This window comes from Rhipicephalus sanguineus, chromosome 7 (assembly GCF_013339695.2).
Source record: "Rhipicephalus sanguineus isolate Rsan-2018 chromosome 7, BIME_Rsan_1.4, whole genome shotgun sequence".
NCBI classification, from domain to species: Eukaryota; Metazoa; Arthropoda; class Arachnida; order Ixodida; family Ixodidae; genus Rhipicephalus; species Rhipicephalus sanguineus.
The window spans coordinates 7,138,200-7,163,622 of record NC_051182.1 but is presented as its reverse complement, the minus strand read 5'-3'; the positions used below and the strand labels follow the sequence as shown (position 1 = coordinate 7,163,622).

At 47.1% G+C, this 25,423-nt stretch overlaps 1 protein-coding gene across 1 annotated transcript in view; it reads right to left on the bottom strand.

Moving 5' to 3' along the window:
• The window catches only part of LOC125759288 (uncharacterized), a 220,868-nt gene that overhangs the window by 158,979 nt on the left and 36,466 nt on the right, over positions 1–25,423 (bottom strand). Inside the window, exon 6 of the mRNA XM_049417700.1 lies at positions 9,725–9,943. Coding sequence (XP_049273657.1) covers positions 9,725–9,943 — 219 coding nt within the window. The remainder of the gene's footprint in view (positions 1–9,724; positions 9,944–25,423) is intronic.

Genomic DNA, 25,423 nt, shown 5'->3' with positions numbered 1-25,423 from the left:
TGGCGGCCGTTTCGCTAGCTTGATCTACCCCGGAATTGGTTTTGCGTGACGTGACTGTGTGACGAACATAAAAACACGAGTTACCATGAAAATCATGACACGCATGTCATGTACAGCATGACTTACGTGCCACGCTCATGGGGCGCTGGCGGCCGTTTCGCTAGCTTGATATACACTAAGATTGGTATCTTGGGGCGTGACCGTGTGACGAACATAAATAACAGGAGTTAACATGAAAATCATGACAGGCATGTCATGTACAGCATGACTTACGTGCCACGCTCATGGTGTGCTGGCGGCCGTTTCGCTAGCTTTATATACACCGAAATTGGTATCTTGCGACGTGACTGTGTGACGAACATAAATAACACGAGTTAACATGAAAGTCATGACACACATGTCATGTACAGCATGACTTACGTGCCACGCTCATGGTGCGCTGGCGGCCGTTTCTCTAGCTTGATCTACCCCGAAGTTGGTATTGCGCGACGTTACTGTTTGACGAACATAAATAATAGGAGTTAACATGAAAACCATGACACGCATTTTCCTCAATGACATACAAGACGATGTATGCAGCTCTTTGCTGGCTGCTTCGCATTACATCGATTCCCACAATGCGTGGGATCTGCCGGCTTTTTTCATGAGCAATACAGATCATGAGGAGTGAGAGAAAAAGCTGCTTTTAGGCAGCTTGACAAAGTTCTCACTCCGTGTATCTTGGACTTCGGTCAGCATTTGGCCACAGACACTATTAATACATCAATAGAATATATACAAGTCATTGAAATAACAAGTTTCCACACTATTCTCATCGAGGAAAGTAGTACAAAAAGAAAACAATACAGTGAATAAATAGTACGCGATGCTGCATACATCCTTATACAGTAACAAATTGTGAAACTTTTCAGTTTATTTCAGAATAAAAGAAAGAAAGAACAGTCACAAAAATGGGGATAAAAAATAGAATAAAGCATATAAAATAATGATATATGTAATATTGCTTAAGCTGGTCGAATGTGAAGTACTCTATATGTATGTTCTGTGCATAAAAATTATTTAGCATTCTAGGAATGAGACAACACAGCCTATCTTCACCATAGTTGGTTCTGCTGAGAGGCACATCCCAATATTCAAGATGCCTAGTGTTACAGCTACGCGCGTTTACTTTTAATTTAGCCAGGGTGCGTAGACTATGAGTGTCTTTCTTAATTTCATTCCGCAGTGCCAAACTTAGTTTAAAATTATAGAGGCTGTCTAAACTAATTAAGCCGTACTTCTTAAGTAACGATTCAGCTGAATGATCGGGAGCAGTGTTAGCAATTACCCTTATTATTTTGTTTTGGTTTCCTTTAAGTTTCAAAATGTGTGTAGAAATGGTTGTTCCCCAAACAAGAAAACAGTATTCGATGTAAGAAATAAATAAAGAGTTGTAGATTAAAAGTCTGGTCTTTATTGGCAATGAGTCGCGATGACGGTAGAGAAGTCCTAACGCACGAGCCGCTTTGTTAGCTACATCCTCAGTATGCGAGTCCCATGACATATGTTGATTGAATACTACACCAAGAGTTTTAAAATCGTTAACAACTTCAATGGGGCTTCCGTTTAGCAGCAGTGAATTGCATGGTACAAAGTTCTTGGATTTTCAAATCAAATTTTATTCATTCATAACACAATGTAAAGGATAAGGATATACAGAAGGAGGTCCCGTAGTGTAAACTGAAATGGGACCTCCTATGCAATATTAACATAAATATTTGATTGGCAACAACAGTAGCAAAAAATAGTAATATTACAAAATTCATTAATAATGAGGTACAGATACAAGAAAAAGACGATGTTGTCATAAACTATGTGTCATAGGTAATAAAAGAAAATGAAGTGCAAATAACATAAAAATAAAAAAAATAAAACAACAGTTTGAGGAGAGATGACAAGTCGAAAAACCAGTTATACAGAACAGTGAATGTCACATAACAAGAACTTTTTCAATTCATGGCGAAATTTATTAGTTTTTTGGTTTTTTATTAGAAATGGTAATGTATTCCACAATGATATGGCTGCAAAGTGAACTGTTTGTTTGCCATAATTAGTTCGCACTTTGGGCAGAATGAAGTTGTTATGCTGCGCGAAACGAGTTGCGTTAGGATTAAGTAAACATGATGAACGAATTAACGACAATCAGATTTCTTCATTAACTAGCTGGAAAAGAAAAGTGGCGAGATTCTATTTTACAAGGGCGGCAACATCGAGAATGTTATTAAATGCGAAGCATTTCTTAGCGAACCTCAAGCACTTTGGGCGTTTCTATCTACGTATCTATCTATCTATCTATCTAGCCGCCTACGTCTGGATGCTCTCCTGGTCGTCTCCATAACTTGTAATATACCAAACTTGGCATAACAGGGGATCAGTGCACGGCGAACACGGTTCACTGGTCATGGCATGAATAACGCAAAATACCTGTCGCGTACGTCATGAAACCCTTTCTCTCAGTCACGTGTGGCACATACCCGTATACAAGAGTTCATGTTTTGCGGGTATGTGCCACAGCTGATACAATGTCTCAACCAACACAGTAAACGCGAACACACACATTGAAACGTAAGGAAAGTGATAATAACAGTAATTGTAGGGGTTTTACGTCCCAAAACCACGATATGATTATGAGAGACGCCGTAGTGAAAAGCTCCGGAAATTTTGGCTATCTCGCATTCTTTAACCTGCACTGACATCGCACAGTACACGGGCCTCTAGGATTTGGACTCCATCGAAATGCGGCCGCCACGGCCGGGATCGAACCCGCGACCTTCGGGTCAGCAGCCGAGCGCCGTAACCACTACACCACAGCGGACAACGCAAGGAAAGTTAGGAGCTGAAAACAGAGCACCCCTGGAAGACGCTGGGCTACCATCCACTCGTCCACGGGGTCCGCAACGTCGACCACGTGGATTACGCAAAAACCGGGGTCAATGCTTCCTACAGTAACTCTGCCGAGAGGACAATGTCCCTCATGATTACCGGTGACTTCAGCATTGATTTATCAAAACACAACAACGCCTGGTTCTTAGACGGCATGAAAGACTTCTTGGATGTGGACAGGGCATCACAAGATCTCGTTGCCAGGTCCAGGACAGGAGGCGTCATAGATCATTTCATCGTAAGGGGCATCCAGGATATCCAACAGCTGTGCTATATCTCGAACTTCACTACACCCCTCGAAGCCGCGATCACGAACGGATCCGATGAACAAGTCTGGTCCAGCTGCTGGTGCTCACTGATCACGGTGATGATTACCTTGTTCAAGAACTGTCAAGAACCCCTTCTACACATACACACGGGTTCGCGAAACGTGCGTGTGTTCTCCGTCATAACGGACAAGTATAAGCATAACAACTGTAACGCAACTGTGACTAACGTACGTACAGTGCGCATGCGCGTGCCACTCGGCTGTCTGTATATCCAGGGGAACTTTCCTGATTGAAGCCTTTGCGAGTAACGCCTGTCCTGTGCATTTGTGTTTCTTCTTTGTGCTGTTCGGATTCGCTCTATCCAGTATTGAAGAATATAAGCACTACATATCAGCTTGCCGCGTCTGGTGTTGGTAACGCCCATGTTGCTGTTGGCATCGTTAAGCAACTGTAAACAACTGGTTATATAACACATATGCGACTCTTCAGCATATGAGTGTGTTTATACCACTTCCACATTTCTCTAGCGTCATTCCGTAACGTTTCGCTCAATATGAGAAATTACGCCACAGTCACCATCCCGCGTATGCTTCGCATAACTTCGATTCCCACTGTACGTGGGATCTGCCGAATTTTTTTCTTGAAGTAACTGTTTAGCATTGTATGTGGGTGGACTAGACGTGATTATTCTAATTGCCCGGTTCTGAATGATTTGTAGCGGTTTTAGGTGAGTATTGTACGTGTTACCCCAGGAGGTTATGCAGTAATTAATGTGGGAGTGTACAAACGCGAAATAAAGTGAGAGTAGTACCGGTCGTGAAAAAAATGAACGTGCCCTAATGACGATGCGTATTCCATGTGATAACTTTTTTGTTAAACGTGTTACATGGTTTTCAAATTTCAAGTTACGATTGATATTTACGCCTAGGTATACGCATTCTTCACTAGCTGATAATGGGTGGTTATCAATGAAAATGGGCGGAATGCACTCTGGTGATTTATTTTGCCCGAAATACAACAGCTCGCGTTTTGGAAACTTTGATAACTAGACCATTACACGACGTCCATTCCGCCAGCTTAAGCAAAACATGATTAGCGCGTTGGAGTAAGCGGTCACTCTCATCGTCGGCCAAAAAAAAGCGTCGTGTCGTCGGCATAGATAATATATTTAACATTGGGGTCCCTATTAACTATATCATATTGTATATATTGAAAAGGTGTGGTCCTAAAATGCTACCTTGCGGCAATCCAGATGAGGTGCTTTTAAATGAAGATACTGTGTTGTCGATAGAGGCACAGTGCTTACGGTGACTAAGATATGACGATTTGTCGAGCTTGACCACGAATGCCATAGAATTCTAACTTCTGGATAAGGATATCTCTTCAAGAGAATCGAATGCTTTCGTAAAGTCTATAAATATACCAAGTACATACTTCTTGTCTTCAGTGTTCTGCAGTATAAGTTCTTTTTGATTAAGGAGTGCTAGTTGCGTGGAATAGATTTTACGAAAGCCAAGTTGAGATTCTGTGATTATGTTGTGTTTATCGGTAAGAGACACCAACCGAGAATACAGAGCTTTTTCGAGAATTTCGGAGAATACGGGCAATATTGAAATTGGTCTATAATTCGCTAAGTGATTCTTGTCTCCTTTTTTGTACAAGACGCAAACTTTAGCCTTCTGAAGTTTAGCAGGGAATATACCGTTCGAAATGCTAAGGTTAAATACATGCGCTAGAGGTTTAGCAATTAAATCTGCAATGAATTTAACAGGAGGCACTTGAATTCCAAAGATATCACAACAACTACTATTTCTTAACTGCTTTATCAGAAGGCAAACCTCATCTTCTGTTATGGGGTTTAAATACACCGAATCAGCGTGGTCGCCTTTCAAGTATCTTAAAGGATTACCTGGAGCCGTAGAAAAAGATAAATTTGTAAAATATTCATTGAACATTTTGGCTAGTTTGGTACCTCGAACTACTTCGCCATTTACATTAATTTGATGACGGGATGACACGGCGTGGCATCCTAGACAAACAAAGATTAGATCGCCGCATCGGGGCACCTTCTCACAAGGACCTCACAAGCGCGGGACTTGCGCCGCCTGCAGACCAATACCTTTCCAAATCTGCATAAGCTTCACGTCATGTACCAAGAGAGATATACCAACGCGTGCCCGTGGCGCGGAATTATTTCAGCACTCACACACATAACCTACCGCTGTCCCGAGCGACCCGCTACAGTCGATACAGGACGTACGCACCCAGTTTACACGTGGTCGTGGAAGGCGCGACTCGCTTAACGGACTCTGGGAGGCCAACTGGAAATCCTAAGTCAGGCCCGCCGAGCCGCTATAGCCAGTGGAGCCTAGGAACAAAGGCCCCACCCGCAATGAACCACTTTGTTATTGCAATGGACACTCTCGGCTGATTTTTGCGTTCGCTTTCGCCGTCTGTCGACGCCGTCATGTCCCGGATATGTATATGTATGTATATATAAAAAAGCACAAAGAAAAATAAAACAGAAGAAAAAAATTCCGAAGTAGCCGACCGCGGATTCGAACCAGCAACCCCTCGCTCCCCAGCGCGATACGTTAGACAACTGAGCCACACACCATGTACGCGCCGGCGGAATAACGGCGAGCTATTTATATACACCATGTACCGCTGGTGGTAAGCAAATCTCGGAGGAGCGTGAACGTGTTTTCTGTCACGCAACGCTCCTAATTTTCTTTTAATTGGAAAACTGCCCTTGAGTCGCGCACGACAAAGTGGCCCTTTTCTGTACCCACTCGTGATGTGAAAGGAAAAAAAAAAGAAAGAACACCGGGAACACCTAAGGTCCCTAGATAAAAAAGTTTTCAAGGTAGCGACACTCATTGCTCTTTGCGCCTTCCTCCTCACTCTCGCGCCTACCCCTCCTTTTCTCCATCATTTGCGTCTGTGATTGGTGAATTCGTTGCACGTGATGCTGTTAGTGGATGGTGGTGATATTTATTATAAAGCAAAAGGTTCAAAACGAGTGCGCATGTGCATATGGTTCCAGTCGGATTCTTGCCGCGACGAAAGACGAAATCGTATCCAAGACAAGCTAGAAGAGGAGCGTTCCAGTTGACGCGAAGTCGGCCGAACATGCTTCGCCGTGAATTTTGAATATGTCAAGTACTGTGCTGTCGGCTGCAGCAACAAAACCGAAGGCGGTTTTTCCCTCTACAACATACCTCATGGTATCCGGAATAGGGCACGCCGTGAAGTGTGGCTACAAAACATTTGACGCGAGGACTTCCGTGCAACGCCGTAGACGCGCCTTTGCGAGGCGAGTTGATTTGTCGCCTTTTGTTGAAACGCTACAGAACGCGCGTCTAACGCGCGTCTAGTACGTGAAATTCGTTACAAATTATTGTGCGTATGCACGTACAGTTGAATACAGCTGAAGTGGCTGCACTTTCAGGGACATTTCATGCCAGACAAGTTCGAGTCACTTGCTCTTGAACGCGGCGTAAACAGGCTCAAACGCGACGCTGTGCCAACGCTTTTTAAGTCTGTTTCTGGTACTTGCCGCTGATGGTAGGGCGACGACATCGTCGCAATGTTCATCACTTCGGGACACCAAACTGGTAGAACCCCCCTTGTCGTTAAGTTGCGTGCACCCGCATTGCGGTGCCGCGGTCTCTTCCGTAGTCACCCAGATAATAAAACATGCACCACGATTACCTGGCATCATGATTGCGAAAATGGATGTATTTTTCCAGAAAAAACTGTCATCGCAATGCTGCTAGTCAAGCGTTCGTTCTAGTCTGGCCACGGCTTTTGCCTGTGTGCGCACAAGCGGCTATGATCACTCGTCACAACAAGGTGCTGCCCTGTGGTCAGTCAGGATCACAGGATCCAGCAAGAAGCACGTTAACTGTGCCACATCATATTCACGAGCAAAACACATTCGGAGAACTGGACGAACCGGGACGAACTACGACGTACGATGCGATACGCCATGGATAATGGAGTGAAATATAAAACTATAACAACGTTGCCAGTTGGGTAACACACATCACGCTTCTTCTTATGTTGTACCGCTTATATTCAACTAAGTAACCTTTTATCCTACGTCTCATTTACTTTTCATTTGCTATGAATATTTCTATCCGCCGTAATAACTGAACACAAACATTCCCTTTTTATGCACGCTTTGACCCTTCTTGGGGGCGCTCCAGGCAAATAAGCGAGGAGGAAAAGGAAGGGTGTCGCTACCTTGAAAACTTGTTTTATCTAGGGACCTTAGGAACACCTAGTGTGCCTCGATGTGTGCGCGCAACAAAACGCGCATCAAGGCACCCTAGGAACACCTTGCATCAGGCGCCCCCTTGTGGCTGGAGACGCAGGGGCTAACTCCACGCGCCACAGTTTAAAATAAAAAGAAATATCTAAGAGCGTCTGATTCTCCATTGTCGACACTTGCAGACGCAGCGCTCCTAATTTTGTTTCATTTCGAATACTGCCCTTGAGACGCGCACGAGAAACTGGCCATTTTCTGTACCCACTCGAGATATGGAAGGAAAAAAAAAGACAAAGAACACCGGGCACACCTTGCACCAGACGCCCCCTGTGGTAGGAGACGCAGAGGGTCACTCCACACGCCGCAGTTTGAAAGAAGAAGAAATATCTAAGAGCGTCTAAATTCTAAATTTCGTCACTTATATATATTAACCGCCGCTTTCATGGCCAATCCCCCGTAGTGGGTAAGAGCCAAGAATTAAGGGTCAAGCAAGCAAGCCAGCCAGCAAGCAAGCAATCAAGCGTCTGATTCTCGATTGTCGACACTTGCAACGTGTTCCTCAAGCACATAGGCGTAACTGCGACAGTTGTTAGTTCAGCTTGCCCTGTGCATGCCTGTGCGTTCATTTAGGGCGTCCTTCTCTGTGCTTCAGCGGCACGCTGCAAGTATCGAGCTGCTTCTGGTTCTTCTTGTGACATTTCGATTTCTTGATATCGCATTCATTGCTTCGCCCTTGCGGCGAAACTGTGACTTTTTTTCAATAAATCTTGTTTCGCTCTTTGTGAAACACCGCGTCGAGAAACTATATATATAGTTGCAGCAAGGAAGTCACGTTGGCCCCGGTAGAATATGGAACAAGAGAGAGTACGACGCACGTGGGTTTTTGCGGTATGTTTACTGACGTTTCGGCTGGTGGACCAGCCTTTGACAAAGCCTGGTCCACCAGCCGAAACGTCAGTAAACATACCGCAAAAACCAACGTGCGTCGTACTTTCTCTTGTTCCTTTTATATATATATATATATATATATATATATATATATATATATATATATATATATATATATATAAGGGATAAAGAAAAATAATGCAAAAGAAAAAATTCTGAAGTACCCGACCGAGGACTCGAACCAGCAACCCCTCGTTCCCAAGCTCGCTGTGTTAGACAACTCAACGACACGCCATATATGCGCCGGCGAAATAACGGCGAGCTATTTATATGCACCACGTACCGTTGGTGGTAAGCAAATCTCGGAGAAGCGTGAGCGTGTTTGCTATCTTGCAACAGTTTGAAAACTGCCCTTGAGACGCGCACGACATGTGGCCATTTTCTGTACCCACTCGGGATGTGGAAGGAAGAAAAAAGACAAAGAACATCGGGCGCACCTTGCATCAGACGCTTCCGTGTGGCTGGAGACGCTGGGGGTCACTTCACGCGCCGCAGTTCAAAAGAAGTATGAATACCTAAGAGCGTCTGATTCTCCATTGTCAACACTTGCCGCGCCTTGCTCAAGCACAAAGTCGTAACAACGCTGACAGCTGTTAGCTCACGCGTGCCCTGTGCATGCCTGTGCGTTCTTTTAGGGCGTCCTTCTTTGTTCTTCAGCAGCGCGCTGCAAGTATCGAGCTGCTTCTGGTTCTTCGTGTGACATTTCTTTTCCTTGCTATCGCATTCATTGGTTTGGCCTTGCGGCGAAACTGTGACTTTTTGTATGTATGTTACCAACTTTTGAGCTTACAAAGTTTATATTTGCAGCGTAATTCTAAGGGCTTTGTGTTCAAAACGTATATTTCGATTTTTTTATTCTTTCCCTGTGCAGAGTAGCACTAATGTTTTTTTATACATTTTTTCTTTTTGCTACATTTTTATGTGTTGAGATAACTTTTAGATAGTATTCGCATTAAATGTGTTTGCAATTATTACTGTTGGATAGACCAATTATTCTTTTATCATTTGATACCCTACACATTACCATCACTCAATTTCCGTGGCAGGAAAAAAACATTTCCTGGACTACCCAAAACAACTTATTTTTTCCGCGGTAACTGAAGTGTTTAGCGTCCTCCAAGTTTTTCTTTACTCGCCCGGCAGATGTTAGCACAGAAGAAATAATCGATTCTACAGTACCTGAACTATTCGTTTCTGCATCATATGAAGCTTCCCTTAGCTGTGTGCTGGGTGATAAGAATTAGGGTTGTTAATTATTGGAATATTGCACTTTGAATTCGAGAAGAATTGCTGGCAAAGATGTGGTACTAACCGTGAGGAGACCTCGCCTTGCTGTTTGACAGAAGCATCGAAGTGCATGTACGTGTCAGATCCGTAGAAGTCCGCGTGAAACACAATCTTTACGTACGGCGTCTCCGATATGAAAGTCTTGGGCGAGTCGATCTCACCGCAGTGGAATCCCGGAGCATCGCGGTTAGACTGGTTGGAGTCTCTGTAGCCATCCACGATCTGTACGTAGCCGCCATCGCATCTGCAGTAGAGCAATCATAGAATTGGTCTGATGTTAGATGGCTTTGGGGATATCTTGCACTTATCAGTATTCCGTATTCATTCTGAATAATGAACACTATTTATTTATTCATTTATTCACATGTGGGACCCTCAGGGTACACTTATGACACTGTTGAGGACGGGGCAGAAATAGATTGTAAAAGCAAAGTAAGTACAGGATCATTTGTAACAAACTACAGGGCAGAGAACAATACAACATGTTCATTCTAAAAAAACAGGGCGTGCAAACACGGACAAAAGAAAGACGTTAGGACACCATAAACGCCGACTAACAACTGAATAGATGCACAACGGCGGAAAACAAAGAAGGCACGAAAATTTATCTGCGCATGCCCATGCAATAGGCGAACCTATCAATCCGGCATGCGTGGGGGCCTACGTGAAAGATAACTGTTAAGGGATTTGATTTCATCTTTATGCAAGTTAATCGACGGTTGGCTCACGCATGCGTTACCACTATTCTCGATATGCCATGCCTCAATCATCAGACGCGTTCCGTCATTTCTATGCCGGTACAACACTGCGCATTCATCGAATTTTGACGTGAACTTACAATCTCGACAATGTAAAGATAGATTAGAAGGTGAGCCTCCGGTTAGCGATCTCTTATGTTCCAATAACCTCTGGTTAATGCAGTGGCCCGTCTGTCCTACGTAGAAGCGGCCGCAGCTAAAAGAAACCTTATACACCACACTTGTACGGCAATAAGTGAATTTGTTTGTGTGTTTTACGAAACAAATATCGGTTCGCTTCTTGTGTTTTACTCGCTCATTCTTCCTCTGCACAGCAGCACATATCTTACCTAGCTTATTGGCAGCCGTGAAAACAACGTTAGCGCTGTATCTACTTCCTACTTCCTTTAGCCTGTGAGATACGCAATGAATGTACGGTATACCTACGACACGTTTCCTCCTGTCGCTTTCTGCTACCATGCTTGGACTTAACATAATGGATTTCTTTAAACGCTCAGCGACCGTGGCCACTGCATCACGAGGATACCCTACATCTAAAAGGCGCGTAAGCTGTGCGCTAAAGCTATCGCTCATTTTGTGCTCACACGAGTTACAAGGGTTACAATAAACTTGCTATAGCGTTAACTATATTGGTAATCGTCCTAGCGAATGTGCGCCGGCGATGCTTCAACCTAAATATAGCAAGTGTTAGTTTTGTCTGAAGTGGTTGCTCGTGCGAGTTGCGACATTTCGCGTCATGTTTTTTCTCTTTTGTTGCCGTTCTGCTGTTCACCCTCGATAGTGTATGTTTGTGCTACAGTTATTTTATCAACAGGAGAGTCGCTCATTGACAGGTGCGGTTGTATTTCCGGAATGACTGCTGCTCACACCTTAGAAACAAAAGCATTTTGAACACCAGGGGAGTCATAATTGCTTTATTGCACGCGCGTGAGAAAAGGACCACTGTGTTGTTGGAATCACAGGCGCAGCACTTTCCTGGCCAGAGGTTTTTGCGCCAAGCGTACGAGACGCTCAACAGGCATATTAACATTGCCTGCCCAGTTGGCAAGAAGCGTTCGTAAGAGCTTTCTGATGAAAACTTTGCAGACTTCCATGGCGTGGTCGTCCGCCCCGCAAGTCCACTTTCAGCACTTCCATGGTCATAGCGAACAGCTGGTCACCAAGCATCACGGGGAAACTGAACTTTTATCTTTCGTGGCCAACTCTAACAATTTTCATCCATCAATATCCTTCTCGCCCGTCTACTCAGCGTCAAACATAAACTTTCTCGACGTCACGGTATCCATATCAAGCAATGAACTAACGACGAAACTTTACAAAAAACCGACTGACAAACACCGCTACCTTCACCTTGAAAGCAGCCACGTGAGGCACAACAAGACGAGCATACCGTACAGCCAGGCACTCCGTTTAAAAAAGTTGTGCTCCGAACAATCATATTTCCAAGATAATTGTGGCAAACTGTGTGATAAGCTAAGAATACAAAAGTACCCGCCTCAGGTAATTAACGATGCCATTAAACGGGCTAGTGCAGTTGACAGGAGCGAGCTTCTACACTCCAACAATCGTGCTCCACAGCGACAATGTACAAACCTAATATTAACGCATTCTGCATCAGTACCAAACGTTAACCACATCCTGCGAAAGCACCATAACATCCTCATGCACAGCGACCGTCTCAAAAACATATTTTCTGAATCGCCACGGGTAGTGTACCGTCGCTCGAGAAACTTGCACAATATGCTTACTTCATCTGTGTTAACCCCTGCTGTCCATTCAGGTTGCCACCGATGTGTCAAACCACATTGTAAGCTGTGCGCGCACATGATCACTTCCATTTGAGCCCAGAGTTCGGCCTCAAATTTTTCAATTAAAATTAAAGGTGATTACGACTAGAGGTGTGCACGGGCTCCGGGTAGCCCGAAAGCCCGAGCCCGACCCGGCCCGCGGGCCGGGCTCGGGCGGGCCGACGTATTTTCGCCTCGGGCCCGGGCCGGGCTCGGGCTACTTGGAGTTTTATCGGGCCGGGCTCGGGCCCGGCGCAAAGCCCGACTCAAGCCCGAAATATAGAGAACGAGCGGGAGAAGTTTTCCAGCACGCATACGGCGCCTTTTCCGCGATCGCCCTTTACCGCTTTTCCTTTCCAGTGGTGAGAATGTAGCAGTTACAAAAGATGAGCTCTTTGATTATCTCTCTATGGAATCGCTCTCCTGTCCATCTGAAGTTTTAGTCTTCTGGAAAAACAAGCAGCAGAGATATCACAAGCTTGCCAGGCCGGCAAAAAAGATATTATCGATTCCGGCGACGAGTGCAAGCAGCGAACGTAACTTCAGTTCGGCGGGCTACATAATGCAAAAGCGCGCACTTCGTTGAAGCCGCAATCGTTGGACTGCTTGCTGTTTTTGCACGACAATTTGTAATCAGTGTCATAGAGACTGTTCGTCGTGTGTCGTTTGATCATATTTCATATGCTCAATAAAATGCCAAATTACCGGAAAACGATGTTCTCTTTTCGCAGCGAACTTTCAAAAAGCCGGGCCGGGCCGGGCTGGGCCCGGGATTGTGTTTTCGTACGTCGGGCCGGGCCGGGCGGGCTCGCAGCCCTTCGCCGTCGGGCTCGTGCGGGCCTTCGACAAAGTCAGCGGGCCAGGGCCGGGCTCGGGCTCGGAAATACGGCCCGTGCACAGCTCTAATTACGACTGCGACACAAGTAACTGTGTGTACCTCCTTCAGTGCTCCGTCTGCAGGCTTCAGTACATAGGCAAGACATCGACACCATTCAGATTGCGGTTCAATAATCACAAGGCACATGTCACAACTTTTCCTAACCTGCCTTTATCTAAGCACCTGAATACAACAGGGCACTCACTCGATCACCTGACGGCAACCATAATGGAATCTGGTTTTAAATCTCACTACGACGAGGAAGTGCGCGAATCATTTCTCATCTACAAGTTTAAAGCATTATCATCCGGCATTAACGAAAGCGCAGGAAAGCTGACGTTCCTGCACACGTAACAGTTAAGCTACGGGATCACTCTGTCACGGAAAATGCTAAATTCCATATGTCACGTATCTGCCACTTTCACCAGTTATCACCCTGTTACCCACGTTATTATTGTACTTCATTTTCATGAATGCCATGTATCACAGTTTCACTTAGGTGTCTCATTATCAGCATTGCCAGACTTTTTCACACATGCTTTCTTTAGATTGCTGTTCTCGTTGCTTTACACCTGTTTCTTGTTAGTTCCTTTAGCGCATTGTTGTTTGCTGTTTACACATGTTTCGTGTTAGTTCATCGAGTCTTTTCACGCATTGTTCCTAAATGTCATCGCTGTACATAATCACCCATGTTATCACGTTTTTCCTTTCCGTGACAGTCATGAAAAAATTCCCTTTGTTACCTGCGCCCACTTCGTCGTATATAATTTTGTCATGTATGCATGTTGTGTTAGAGCGTCGGTGTGCTCCCACACCACAACATGCACGGCTCGTACCGAAGAGCCAAGAGGTGGATAACACCAGATTGAGGTGGGAGGCAGTTGCTGTCCAGCCCTGCCCTCGGGGACCAGCTCAGGCTGGTGCGGAGGGCCGAAAGGATGGCGAGGGCCAGCGGTGCCTTGGAATAGGGGCCCGACCACACCAGCGTTGCCTTGTTTTCGAGGCAACGAAGTCTTCGCAATAGTTTTGTTCTTCTTCTTCTATGCATGTTAATATTACACCGCACTTTTACCTATGCTGATTTGTCTGATGTATGTGCGATATTAGATACTGCTTAGACACGTGTTTGGGGGCCCTCTGTGTATATATAGGGTGTCCCAGCTATCAAGCAGCACGATTTAAAAAAAAGAGGAACGGCGTTACGCGAATCAAACCTACAGCATAATGTTCCTAGTACACTAGAGTAGCCACTGCTATTTTTTTCGTTAATGAGGTTTAATTAATTAATCATACTTATAATTCTAACTCGACAGTACTCGCCTAATTGTCAAAATGTCAATGAGGCGTATGTAGGTCATGTGTCCAAATGGCATCTAACGCGCTACTTTCAACAACGTGCTAATTGCGCGCTCATTTTTCCCGCTGATAAAGAAAGCCGCTAAATATCACCTCATACGACATAATTAATAACCGCATGCACTGTGCATGCGGTATTAATTATGTCGTATGAGGTGTTATGATTCGTCCCCAAAGCTGCTGAAGCTTGGGGTGGATCTTGAGACTCGGAAGGAGGTTTACAAAAGGCATTCGCCCTGTGCGATGTTGGGAGGATTAGTGCCATCCTGAGCATGTAATGAGCTGAAGAGTAGAACCTGGATAGGCATGCAAGAAGGTGCATGCTAAGTGTCTGTGTAGACAATGAGCCTGCCGGCGCTCCTTGCCGCGGAGCCAACCAGCCACGGCTTTCAGCCGGGGAAGGCGGCACCACTACGTTGTGCACACCACTACGCTACCCCCTGTGGGGGTACCCGGCCTCCCAGACGCTGGATCGCGCCAGCCACGGCGCCCAACGGCAGCATGGCAGTTGCTCCGGGCAAATAATGTACATGCAGCTCATGCACAAGGCCATGTGGCGTCCATGCCCCTATAAATTGAGACACAGAGTCGTGCACATTAGAAAAAAGGCAGACCGAGGTCGTTGCAATGGTAAAGCAGAGTGAGGGACAAAGTCGTGGGGCGACCGCACGATAGACCGGAATCAGTCGGCATCCGGGTTTGGTATGACTCGAGCGAAGTCCGGTAGCGCTCTGCTGACTAAGCGCTCGATTCGTATCAAAATAGCTCTAGTCTTTGGTTGAACAAGAGCGTCGGGAATTGGGACTCGTCGTATGGGAGGCCCCGAGGGTTACCTCCCATGCCCGAGACGAGGTACTCAGTCATAGGGCAATCATTTAAATAATGAAGAAAAGATGTGCACGGCCGACGACAGTAACAACATGTCGTCCGGCGCTAAGCCGAATCTCTTCAAATAATAGGGAAATCTTCCATGTCCCGTTATAATGCGTACGATTGATTTGTTGGGCGGGAAAAATGACGGCATAGCGTGGACATTGGATACCCATTTATACAATTGGTGCCGCCGTTAGAGTTATGCCAGTGATTATACCAATGCAACGTCATCTGCTTGTAGAATTTAGTCCGATCGAACGTATTGACATTTTGGAGTAACCGAATTAATCCATATTTCGTAGCTGCGGCGGCCGCCATGTCAGCCAGTTCGTTGCCGTATACATTTGAATGCCCCGAACGTGGAACAGTCTTACAGTCGTTTTGTTTTGAAGCGCGTGCAGTAGGCGGTTGATTTGAAAAACTCGCGCATCCGAAATTTTAACGTTTTCAGAGCCATCAACAAAGACAAGCAATCGGTGTAGATGTGCACCGGTAATACGCAAGTGCGGTCGCAGAGGTACGTAAGGGCCTCTATCATCGCTGTAGCTTCTGCGCAAAGGCTCCGCTGGCTTTAGGATCTTAAATCTTCCAACCCGTATGACCTCTTGCCTTCTGGAAAGCACCACGTACGCAGCGCCGGCTGCCAGTTGCGTGTACGAGCCATCCGTATACACGTGTACGGCAGGCATGCGCGACATCTGCTCCGCGTCCAGGAACGTTAGTTTCTGGAACGCGCAGCGGTACCTCTCAGAGGGATGAACGCTCCAAGGGTCCATCACGTATTCTATCTCGTGGGGATGGTAGTACTGAGGCCCATAACACGTCGGTTGTCGTTGTACGAATAAAGAGAACTCTGCACACAGACGCTCGAGCTCTAGTTCTAACGGAGGAGCTCTGGCGAGTACCTGCAGCGCCGCCGTGCGTGTCGTACGATACGCGCGCGTGAGCGCAAGCAACGGCACTCGGTGTAGTGAATTCAATTTAAACTGTAGTATCGAGTCCGGATAAGGGGGCCACCAGACTGGTGCTGCATAGGTGATAGTCGGGATTATAATCTGTCTGTATATCATTTTTAGAGCGTTCCCTGTCCCCGAATAGTGCATATTGAAGTAAGCTATAATTTTGGGTGCCATGAGTTCTAATTTTTCCCTGACGTAATCTAAATGCTGTTTGAATCCTAATCGTGAATCGAATATAACCCCTAAAATTTTAATAGTGTCTTTCCTCTGCAAATTTGTATCACCCATGCGCACCCGAAAGGACGGCTCCCTACGGCAGCGCATCCGTGCGGAAAGGCCAAATAAAACGACTTGGGGGCGCTGACCTGTACCTTAGCTTCTGCCGACCATTGCGACACTTTCTCTAAAGCCTCGTGCGCTAGGCGTTCCAAAGTTGTCTTATTGCTGCCGTGTATGAGGAGGACTGTGTCGTCGGCATAAGCCTGCACTGTCACCTGCGCCGGCCAATCTAAATCTAATAAACCGTAAATAATTAGGTTCCATAGCAACGGGCTTATGGGTGACCCTTGTGGGCTCCCAAGGTGGGCTGTTCAGAAACCTCCCCTAAATTAGATTTATAGACAACAGATCTGTCGGTGGAAAGGATTTCAGGAGGTTATAAACGTTCCTCGGGCAGCCGTGCTTCTGCAGGAAGTGCAACACCATGGGGTGCCACACCGAGTCGAATGCCCCTTTGAAGTCGAGCGATATTAAATAGCCGGAACGTTAGTCCTCTTGAGGTGCTCGATATTTCTTTTGAGTTCGTACAGTGCCATGACGGCACTCTTCCCATGCGTAAATCCATATTGATGAGGGTGGATTAAGTTATTGGAATGTAAAAAATAAAGTCGAGAATTTAAGCGCTCTAAATTTTTTGCCGAATAAGGAGTTCATTACTATGGGCCGGTATGATGACGTTTCGTCCGGGGGTCTACCAGGTTTTGGGATAAAGATAATGCGTCCCTTGCGCCATTCTTTTGGAAAGTAACCTAAATTAGAGCCGAATTAAAAATGAAATAGAAAAATTAGGGTGGTATTTGTGTATGGATTTAAGCATGGGAAGTGTTAATATGTCGAGTCCAGGAGCTGAGCTGTTCTTGGCAACTGCCATGGCATGCTCGATCTCATGATTTGAAACGGCTTGTCGTTGACAAGTGATATTGGAGCAATGCCGCCATTTCCCTCAGTACCTTATGATAAGGCGTGTCCATTAAGGGGTTACCGGTGGGTCACGCCGCACAAGCAGAATTATATATATATTACACATATATATATATATATATATATATACACATATATATATATACATATATATATAACAAGAGGGTACAGGTGCGAGAAAGCAATACATTATGTCTAACGTTTCGGCCGGGTCACGGCCTTTTTCAGCGCATAAAAAATAAACAACGCACATGCCGCTTTTAAGGGTCACTCAGTCGTGGTATCAATCAGAATGGTACTACAAGAAAACCTTGAAGAGTCTCAAAACAAACCGTAGCGACAATATATTTTGATATGGCACCTCGAGTGACAAGAAAGAGGTGTCACTCAAAGTACGACAGGAAGCCGTCGCACGGCAAATGTTTAAAGAAAGCACTCACTGATTAGCGTGTGAAGAGAAACACGAGAGATTAGGGCAACATGCGTGTCAAAACAAATATCATGCGCACATATTAGGCACACATTAGGATACTAAAGACCAGTTAACAGCATTTGACAGGTCACTACGGCACGCTTTTTTCGGTCTGGTTTTAGGTGCGGAGTGACCCACCAGTGGGCCATCGGGTATAGCTCCCAGGTCCGTCGTTACCCACCGGTGGGACAGTTTATTTTGCTCCAGCGGGACCACGCGACGACCTTTGCAGCGCGTGTTTGGAGCGTTCGTTTGAAAGATGGAAAGCTGTTTTCCGCCATCATCGCGTGAATCTATGTTTAAATGCAAAGTGCTTGCCACAAGAAAACACATGAAGTCAGTTTTAGGTCTCCTCGGAAACAATCGCGCCCCTCACGTCCAATGCAATATGCAATATATTAGTTGCCATTTTGAACTTCAGATGACAACACAACATTCAGAGCTGTCGCGCGTGGGTTACCGGTGGTCACGCCGCACAAGCAAAAAGTTTTTTATTGAGTGCGTCGTGGGTCACCGGTGCGTCACAGCCTTTAACATCACAGGAATATTCTTCAGGGCGTGTGTATCCTCATGCACAAAAATCATACCTCTGTGTTCACCGTCCCGCCGCTCCCCAAGAACATGCACCCGACGCACAACGTCGGGCGCCGCAACAAAGAGCGAGCGACCCGCAAAATGTATGGCACAGCGAGGAGGCGGTGTACGTGGACGCCGCGCGATACCCAGAGGGAAGGTGTGCTCACGCGATCGCAGTTGTGAATCACACGGCAAATGCATCGCGAGCGCCACGGTGCTACGAAACACATAGAGGCGGCCGAAGAGGCGGCGATCGCTCTAGCACTGGTCGCGGCACAGGAAGCTGCGGTCGTGATCAGCGACTCGCAGGCTGCCGTCCGTGGCTTGCGCGCGCGGGCCGCATCTCGTGCAGGCGGCCCGCATACTTCAAACTCGCTATCGAAGCAGGGACGGCGGCTACCTTCGAGGAGCGATGGCCCCGACGTCACAGTCCTCGCATTTAAAACCGAAAATGCGACGGTCTTTCTCCTGTGGACACCGGCTCACACCAGCGTCCCGCTTGCACGCAACGAGGCGGCCCCACCGCGGCTCGAGGTCTCATTCAGCGAACCGCGGCCGACTCCACCTCAGAAATAAGAAAAAACAGCAACCGGAATGGTCGTGGGGCGATCGCCTGACCACATTCAGCGACATGACACAACATTACAGACTAACACGCAATACCCTCCACCACACGACAAATTAAACAAAGACAGGCCGTAACTTGGAGATTACTACAAACAGAAACTTACCCCAGCCCGGCGATCCTACGCATCCTGTTATCCGAGCTATACCCGACGGACGTGTAAAGCGTGCGGGGAAGAGCCACACTGCGGCACATGCTTTGGGAATGTGCCGGAGAGCTAATGTCGCTGCCGCCGCTCACTCTCTTCGCGACGCATGTTAGACAGGACGAACTGCTACCACCGCGCGAGGGCAGGGGCGACCGCCGCCGCGGCTGTGGTCACTGCTGCGGATCGGCTGCGCCGGCGTCGCTGCCGCTGGGAGGCGGCACTCACCAGCGACAAGCTGACCGACCAACTTTGGGCCGTCCGGCAAGCCGAGGATGCCGCCCGGGTCCAAGGGCTTCAAGCCGTCACCTGACGCCATCATCATCGACGGAGAGTGGGAAGGGACAGGGGTTAATCCCAGGGGCGTAGCCAGGGGGTGGGGTTGGGGGGGGTTCAAACCCCCCCCCCCGAAATTTTTCAGTTTGCTTGCGTATATAGGCACGCACACATACAAACGCACGCACGAACATACATAAAGTATGGTTGAGAACCCCCCCCGAAAAAAAATTTCTGGCTACGCCCCTGGTTAATCCCCTCTTCCCCCGCCTCTCCGGACTTTTAATAAAGTTTATTCACTCACTCTGTGTTCAAATGTCTAAAGTTATCGCATCTGCAAGCAGAGAAATGCACGTATCTTCGCAGCCGCATAGGTAGAGCACACGGCCGTGACCCACCGGTGACCCACGACGCAGTGAAACGTGTTAAACAGTCCTTTGGTCACTATAAACCAGGAGTCTCAAGCTAACCTCAGCTAGGGGGCCGCAGGTCGAAAAAATTCAGAAGTCCCGGGCGGGCCCAGGACAGTCAAGAAGGGTTAAAGCGGAGGGAGGAGGGGGGTTGAACAAAATGTCAGCTCAACGTACCGGTTGAAAGTTAACATTTCCTATATCTCATATGTGGATGATTCTGGCGAGGATTTGGCGTGAGGATGCGAGAAAGATACCGATCTTGATCTGCAGAATGACTAAAACCTCGGCGCCGATTGCACTACGGAGATTTTGTTCCACGGTCATGTTTCAACACATGTGACCGCATGAGGTGCCTCAGGAAAAACAATGCTTGAGACAATTCCTGTCTCTGCGGCTTACCCGAAGAAAGTTTTCTTACTCGCATACGCAAGTAATACGAGTACGATTCAGCAAAGACACAAACATTTTGTCCTTACCTATGCGGCAGGCTTTTCAAAGCCGTGAGCGACCACCACGCCTTGGGTTGGTTAGCAAGATTCAAGGGCCCATCAAGGGCGCCTCAAACGGTGGAGTTCAACACTTCAAGAATTCGACGTTTCAAGTCCAGACGAAAGCACTCTGACGCCGACTGCTTGCCCCGCGCGCCTGTTGATCCACCGCCGCATGACGATTTCGATGAAGACAGCTTCCGTAAGTGCCGACATGATCGAACAACAGCGAACCGATCCGGAACTCAGAAGCCAGAAAGGCAAGGCCACCGTTGCACCTTAGGTATTCTGGCAAGAATTGGCGTAATTTTTCTTCCAAAATGATCACCTCGTAAAGACGTTCTCGCTGGCCCGAGCCAACTACCTTGTCATTGTACATTCTGCACTGTGACCAAAGTCCTGCAGGCCCTGCACGGCGACCCGACGGCTAGCCACCTCTGTTTTTCCTGCACGCTCGCGAGGATACTCGAGAAGTACTACTGGTGACGCCTTCCCGCCGACCAATAATTCTAAGCGAACATACAGACGAGGACAAAGAACACGTAAGACACACAGGCGCTATTATGTCTTCGTCTGTATGTGCGCTTATAATTTATTGGTCATGTCATACCATCACGCCCAAACCGCCACAATTGGGTACCGCCGACGTCACTCGTTACGTGAGGACATGCCGGGACAGTCAGCGACGCAAAACACCGCCGACAAGGCCAGCGCGATTTTCTCCAACCTATCGATCTACCTACAGTTGGATACATCATTAGAAGTACGCGGCACTTCTTCTCAGATGCACATGCACACAAGCCTGCACCAATGGAAGCGGAGTCCAGACTGGCGTCATGAGCCAGGCTGATGAGCTAGGCTGCCGAGTATGAGCGGGACTATTTCTTCGGTTGCGCGAAGGCGGTCGGCTGTCGCGTTTCCGCCGCCTGGGTGGAACCTCTCCGGATGTCTTGTGCTGTACTCGATTATAATCGCGGCCCTTCCAGCAGACCTGGATGGACTTGCTGGGGCCATTTTCGGCGTCAAAGCCAACACAAGTTTTGTTCAAAACAAGTACCCAACATCACCAATATTTCTTGCCGGTGATTTCAACTATCCTAATATTGAGTGGCAATCATGCAGACTCCTGGATGGCACAAGAAAACGTGAATGTCAACATTTTCTTCACGTGCTCTAGATGTATGATTTGCACCAAGTGGTTTGTATTCCCACTAGTGCGATTCGCTTTTAGACGTTATATTAATGACGGAACCAAATAATGTTTCGTGAATGTTGTGTATGGCGTCAGCGACCACAATATCTTTCATTGCGAAGTTGTATGCACTCTGCAAAAACGTGAAAATTGAGGAGGTAATATTTATTATACCCGCGCAAGTGCAGACGGTCTTGTCACTGACCTTTCCGCCTTTTCTATCGACTACTAACAATCATTGCATCAATGCTACGTCATTAAAAACTGGGCAGTCCTTTGTGACAAGCTGATCACACTTAAAAAGCGGCATATTCCTAGAGTCAAAATTACCACCTGCACGCGAAACGCTTGATATACGACGCATGTGAAGCGCACTATTGCCAAAAATAAGCGTTTATATTCAAAAGCTAAACTATCAACACCCGAGGAAGATTGGAGGCTTTATCGCGAGCACGCGCACTTATGCAGAACCGAAATAACAACAGCCAAGATAAACTTTCCAACCATGACACATCAAACATGTTCCGCAATGACACGAAAAAGTGTTAGAAAGTTCTTACCCTAATTACGCATCAAATTCTACGGTGTCGTTATTCAAGTATGCTAACTTCCTTGAACATATTGAAACAAAGCGAAACCACGACGCGGGCGAAGAGAAAAGAGGGACAAACCACAGCGCTCTTTCTCTTGGTCTGCGTCGTTGTTGCGCTTTGTTTCATATGTTCACGAACTCCCACCAACTGGCCCAGCTTTCAATTCTTCTGCAGTAGCTTTCCTTCTCCGACATCTGTCGCTGCCGAGTTCAGTTAGTTATTTAAATGTGAATGCATTTCTTAGTCGGGCTATGTAAGGCATCTGGCGTTGTCCGCGGCGCCCTCTCTCATAGCAACAGCTGTGGGCGCGCGCTTATCCTCGCCCCTAGCAACCGGAGCATGTGGTGCGAGAGAGTGTAGGAGAGGGTAGGTGCAGTGCTTCGCCGCTACTTCTCTCGCCGTTCGCTCTCTCTCCTCCCTGTGCCCCACTCTCCCGTCCGCTCGCGCCTCACTCTCGACCGTTCGCTGGCTAGGCGCCTCTCAAGAACGTCCGGAAATGTGTGCTCGAGACGCCGCTGTGAAACGTCAACGCCGAGCCGAGAACGCTGGCGCCCCATTCTCCCGTCCGCTCGCGCCTCACTCTCGACCGTTCGCTGGCTGGGCGCCTCTCAAGGCGATGGCAGAAGTCGGTGAAGGCGAATGTCTGACGGCAACGGTACCCTCTCTCGGCGCAAGAAATGCATTCGCATTTCCTCGCGATTCCCTTCGGGGAGGTGGAGGCATTTTTTTTCGACTGTTTTCACGAATGAGACCCTTGTACCAAGTGACCTTCCGGTCCGCCTTTTACACTCAAGTGTTCTAGGCATTAATATTGTTACGTCAAATGACACAACGCGTGCCTATTTACAGGCGTATTTACACTGATGTGCACAGCATGGATCAAGATGGAGGACAGCACCCACAACAGACAGACAGGCCAGCACTCCGTCGTCTTCTGTACGCAGACTGTCTGGTTCTTGATGGGTTAGCTATACCTGGCGACAACTTTCTGTGGCAGCACAGCCAAGGCTACGCAACCGAGCCACGCACATTTTTTACTACGCTTCTGTATGTAGTCCCCGAACGCTAGCTTTAGTTAAATACGTAACATAAAATAAAACATAAAAAGAAAAGAAATATGTATTACGTTCAAGATTGCTTGCATTGAAAGCAAGAATGATTATCCCGTAAAGGATTTGCGATGTTTGCTCTTTCGAGTTTTCAGCCTTTCTGGTGTCCGTTTCACGTTTTCCGTCCCCACTAAACAACGATGGCGTCGCTCGGCTGCAACAGGTGCGCATCGAAGCTTGCAAGTGAGCATAAACGCGTGTTAGTAGGTGACCTGTGTCCATAGACCAGAAAGAAACGAAGACAGCGCTGCGTTGTGGATCATTTTGTTGATTTGCCCATACTATCACCGAGAAAGACGTGTGCAAGTGATACCACCATCGCAAGTGGGTCTCTCATCGCGATAGCTTCCTTGACACTGACGACGGCTACCTGCAAGTCTTCAGCAAGAAGAGCCGCTTGAAAGCAAAGCTGCGATTGGAAACAGTATGCAAAATAAGTGGCCCATTTCATAAATTGCGTTGCATACATAGTCGGTATTTCGGTTGCCTACTATTACTGATACAATCGAGCCGAAGATTGCGTCTAACACCGTGCCCGTTGGCGTGTACGGCGGGAGGCGTTCTGGCGCTTTGCAATGAGAGCGATTTACGGTGACAAAATCACCCGTGCACAGCTTTGCCTCGGCAACAGACGCGTTCATGTCTATTATGCGACTGACAGCGTGATTTTCAATGTGCAAAAAAAGCATTCTTGACCATGGGAGTAAGGAGCGCGTTTCACCCGTTTGTAATCGCAAACGTGAGACACCCGCTCCTCACCGGTATGCTGCCTTTCGATGCCTTCGCGTCCCCTGACAGAATAACGTGAGCGCCTCCAGAAAGTTATTGCGTCTCCAAACGTAGGAAAACGACGATGTCGACCCTGCGTGCACCGAAATTTAGAAAATGGCTTGTTACCTTTGCGTAAGATTTCCAATTGCGCAGTTACTGCTGCGCCGTGGCTTTTTCTTTTTTCTTTGAAAAGTAAGGCCGACCGCTTTAATAAAGCTGATTCCTGCGTTCCTTCGCAATACAAAACATTCCATCGTTTCCCCAAAAAAACCAGGCCTGCGCTGAAACCGCAGCACAGTCACAGCGAAAGCTGGAAGAGCGGCGTTTCTAGAGCCCGTTAATCTCTCTTGGGGCTACAATACAGGTACACTAGAAAGGTACCCACTACGCCATAAATCACAATTTTTGTGAAGTTGGGAAGCACCTACTAAGCCATTATTCGTCATTCTGCGGAGAAGCGAGGCACCAGCTACACGTCTGTAAGGCATTCTGTGCACTTTGTTGACACTACGACTGATGACAATGAAGAATTATGGCTCAGCCCTTTGTAATGGGTTGGAATCTTTAAACGGCCCACCAGTTATGTATTTGTCTTGGGTGACGCCCGGTCGCTATTGCCCTCTCCCGTCATGCTGTATAACATATGTTGACGTGGGAGGGAGACGGGGGGGGGGGGCGGCAAAGAACTTTACTGGGACCCCGAGGAAATGGATCATGCGCTTATGGGCTTCCTTGGCAACCAATACAAGTGCACTTGCGAGGAACCCACTACGCTATAAATCATTGTAATTTTACTGAGACCCCGAGGAAGTGGATCATGCGCTTATGGGCTTCCTTCGCAATGAACCAATACAAGTGCACTTGCGAGGAACCCACTACGCTATAAATCATTGTAATTTTTGAGAAGTAGGGCAGCAGGCACTGTGCCCTACTTCTCATTCTACGAAGAGCGTTGGTACCTGCTAACGCATGTAAGGCATTATGCGCACTTTGTTGATGCTGTGCCTGATGACGATGAAGAATTATGGCAGAGCACTTTGTAATGGGTTGGAAGCATTCAACAACCTACTCGTTGCGCAATTCGCATTGTGTGACGCCTGGTTACAGAATTCGCGTTGTGCGACGCTTGGTGCTTATTTTACTCTTCTACCACGCTATATTGCATAGGCTAATGTGGTTCCATCCCGACATGAAGCCTGTATAGGACCTTTTTGCAAAGCAGTTTCAAGCACCGGCATGGCTCAGAGGTTGAAT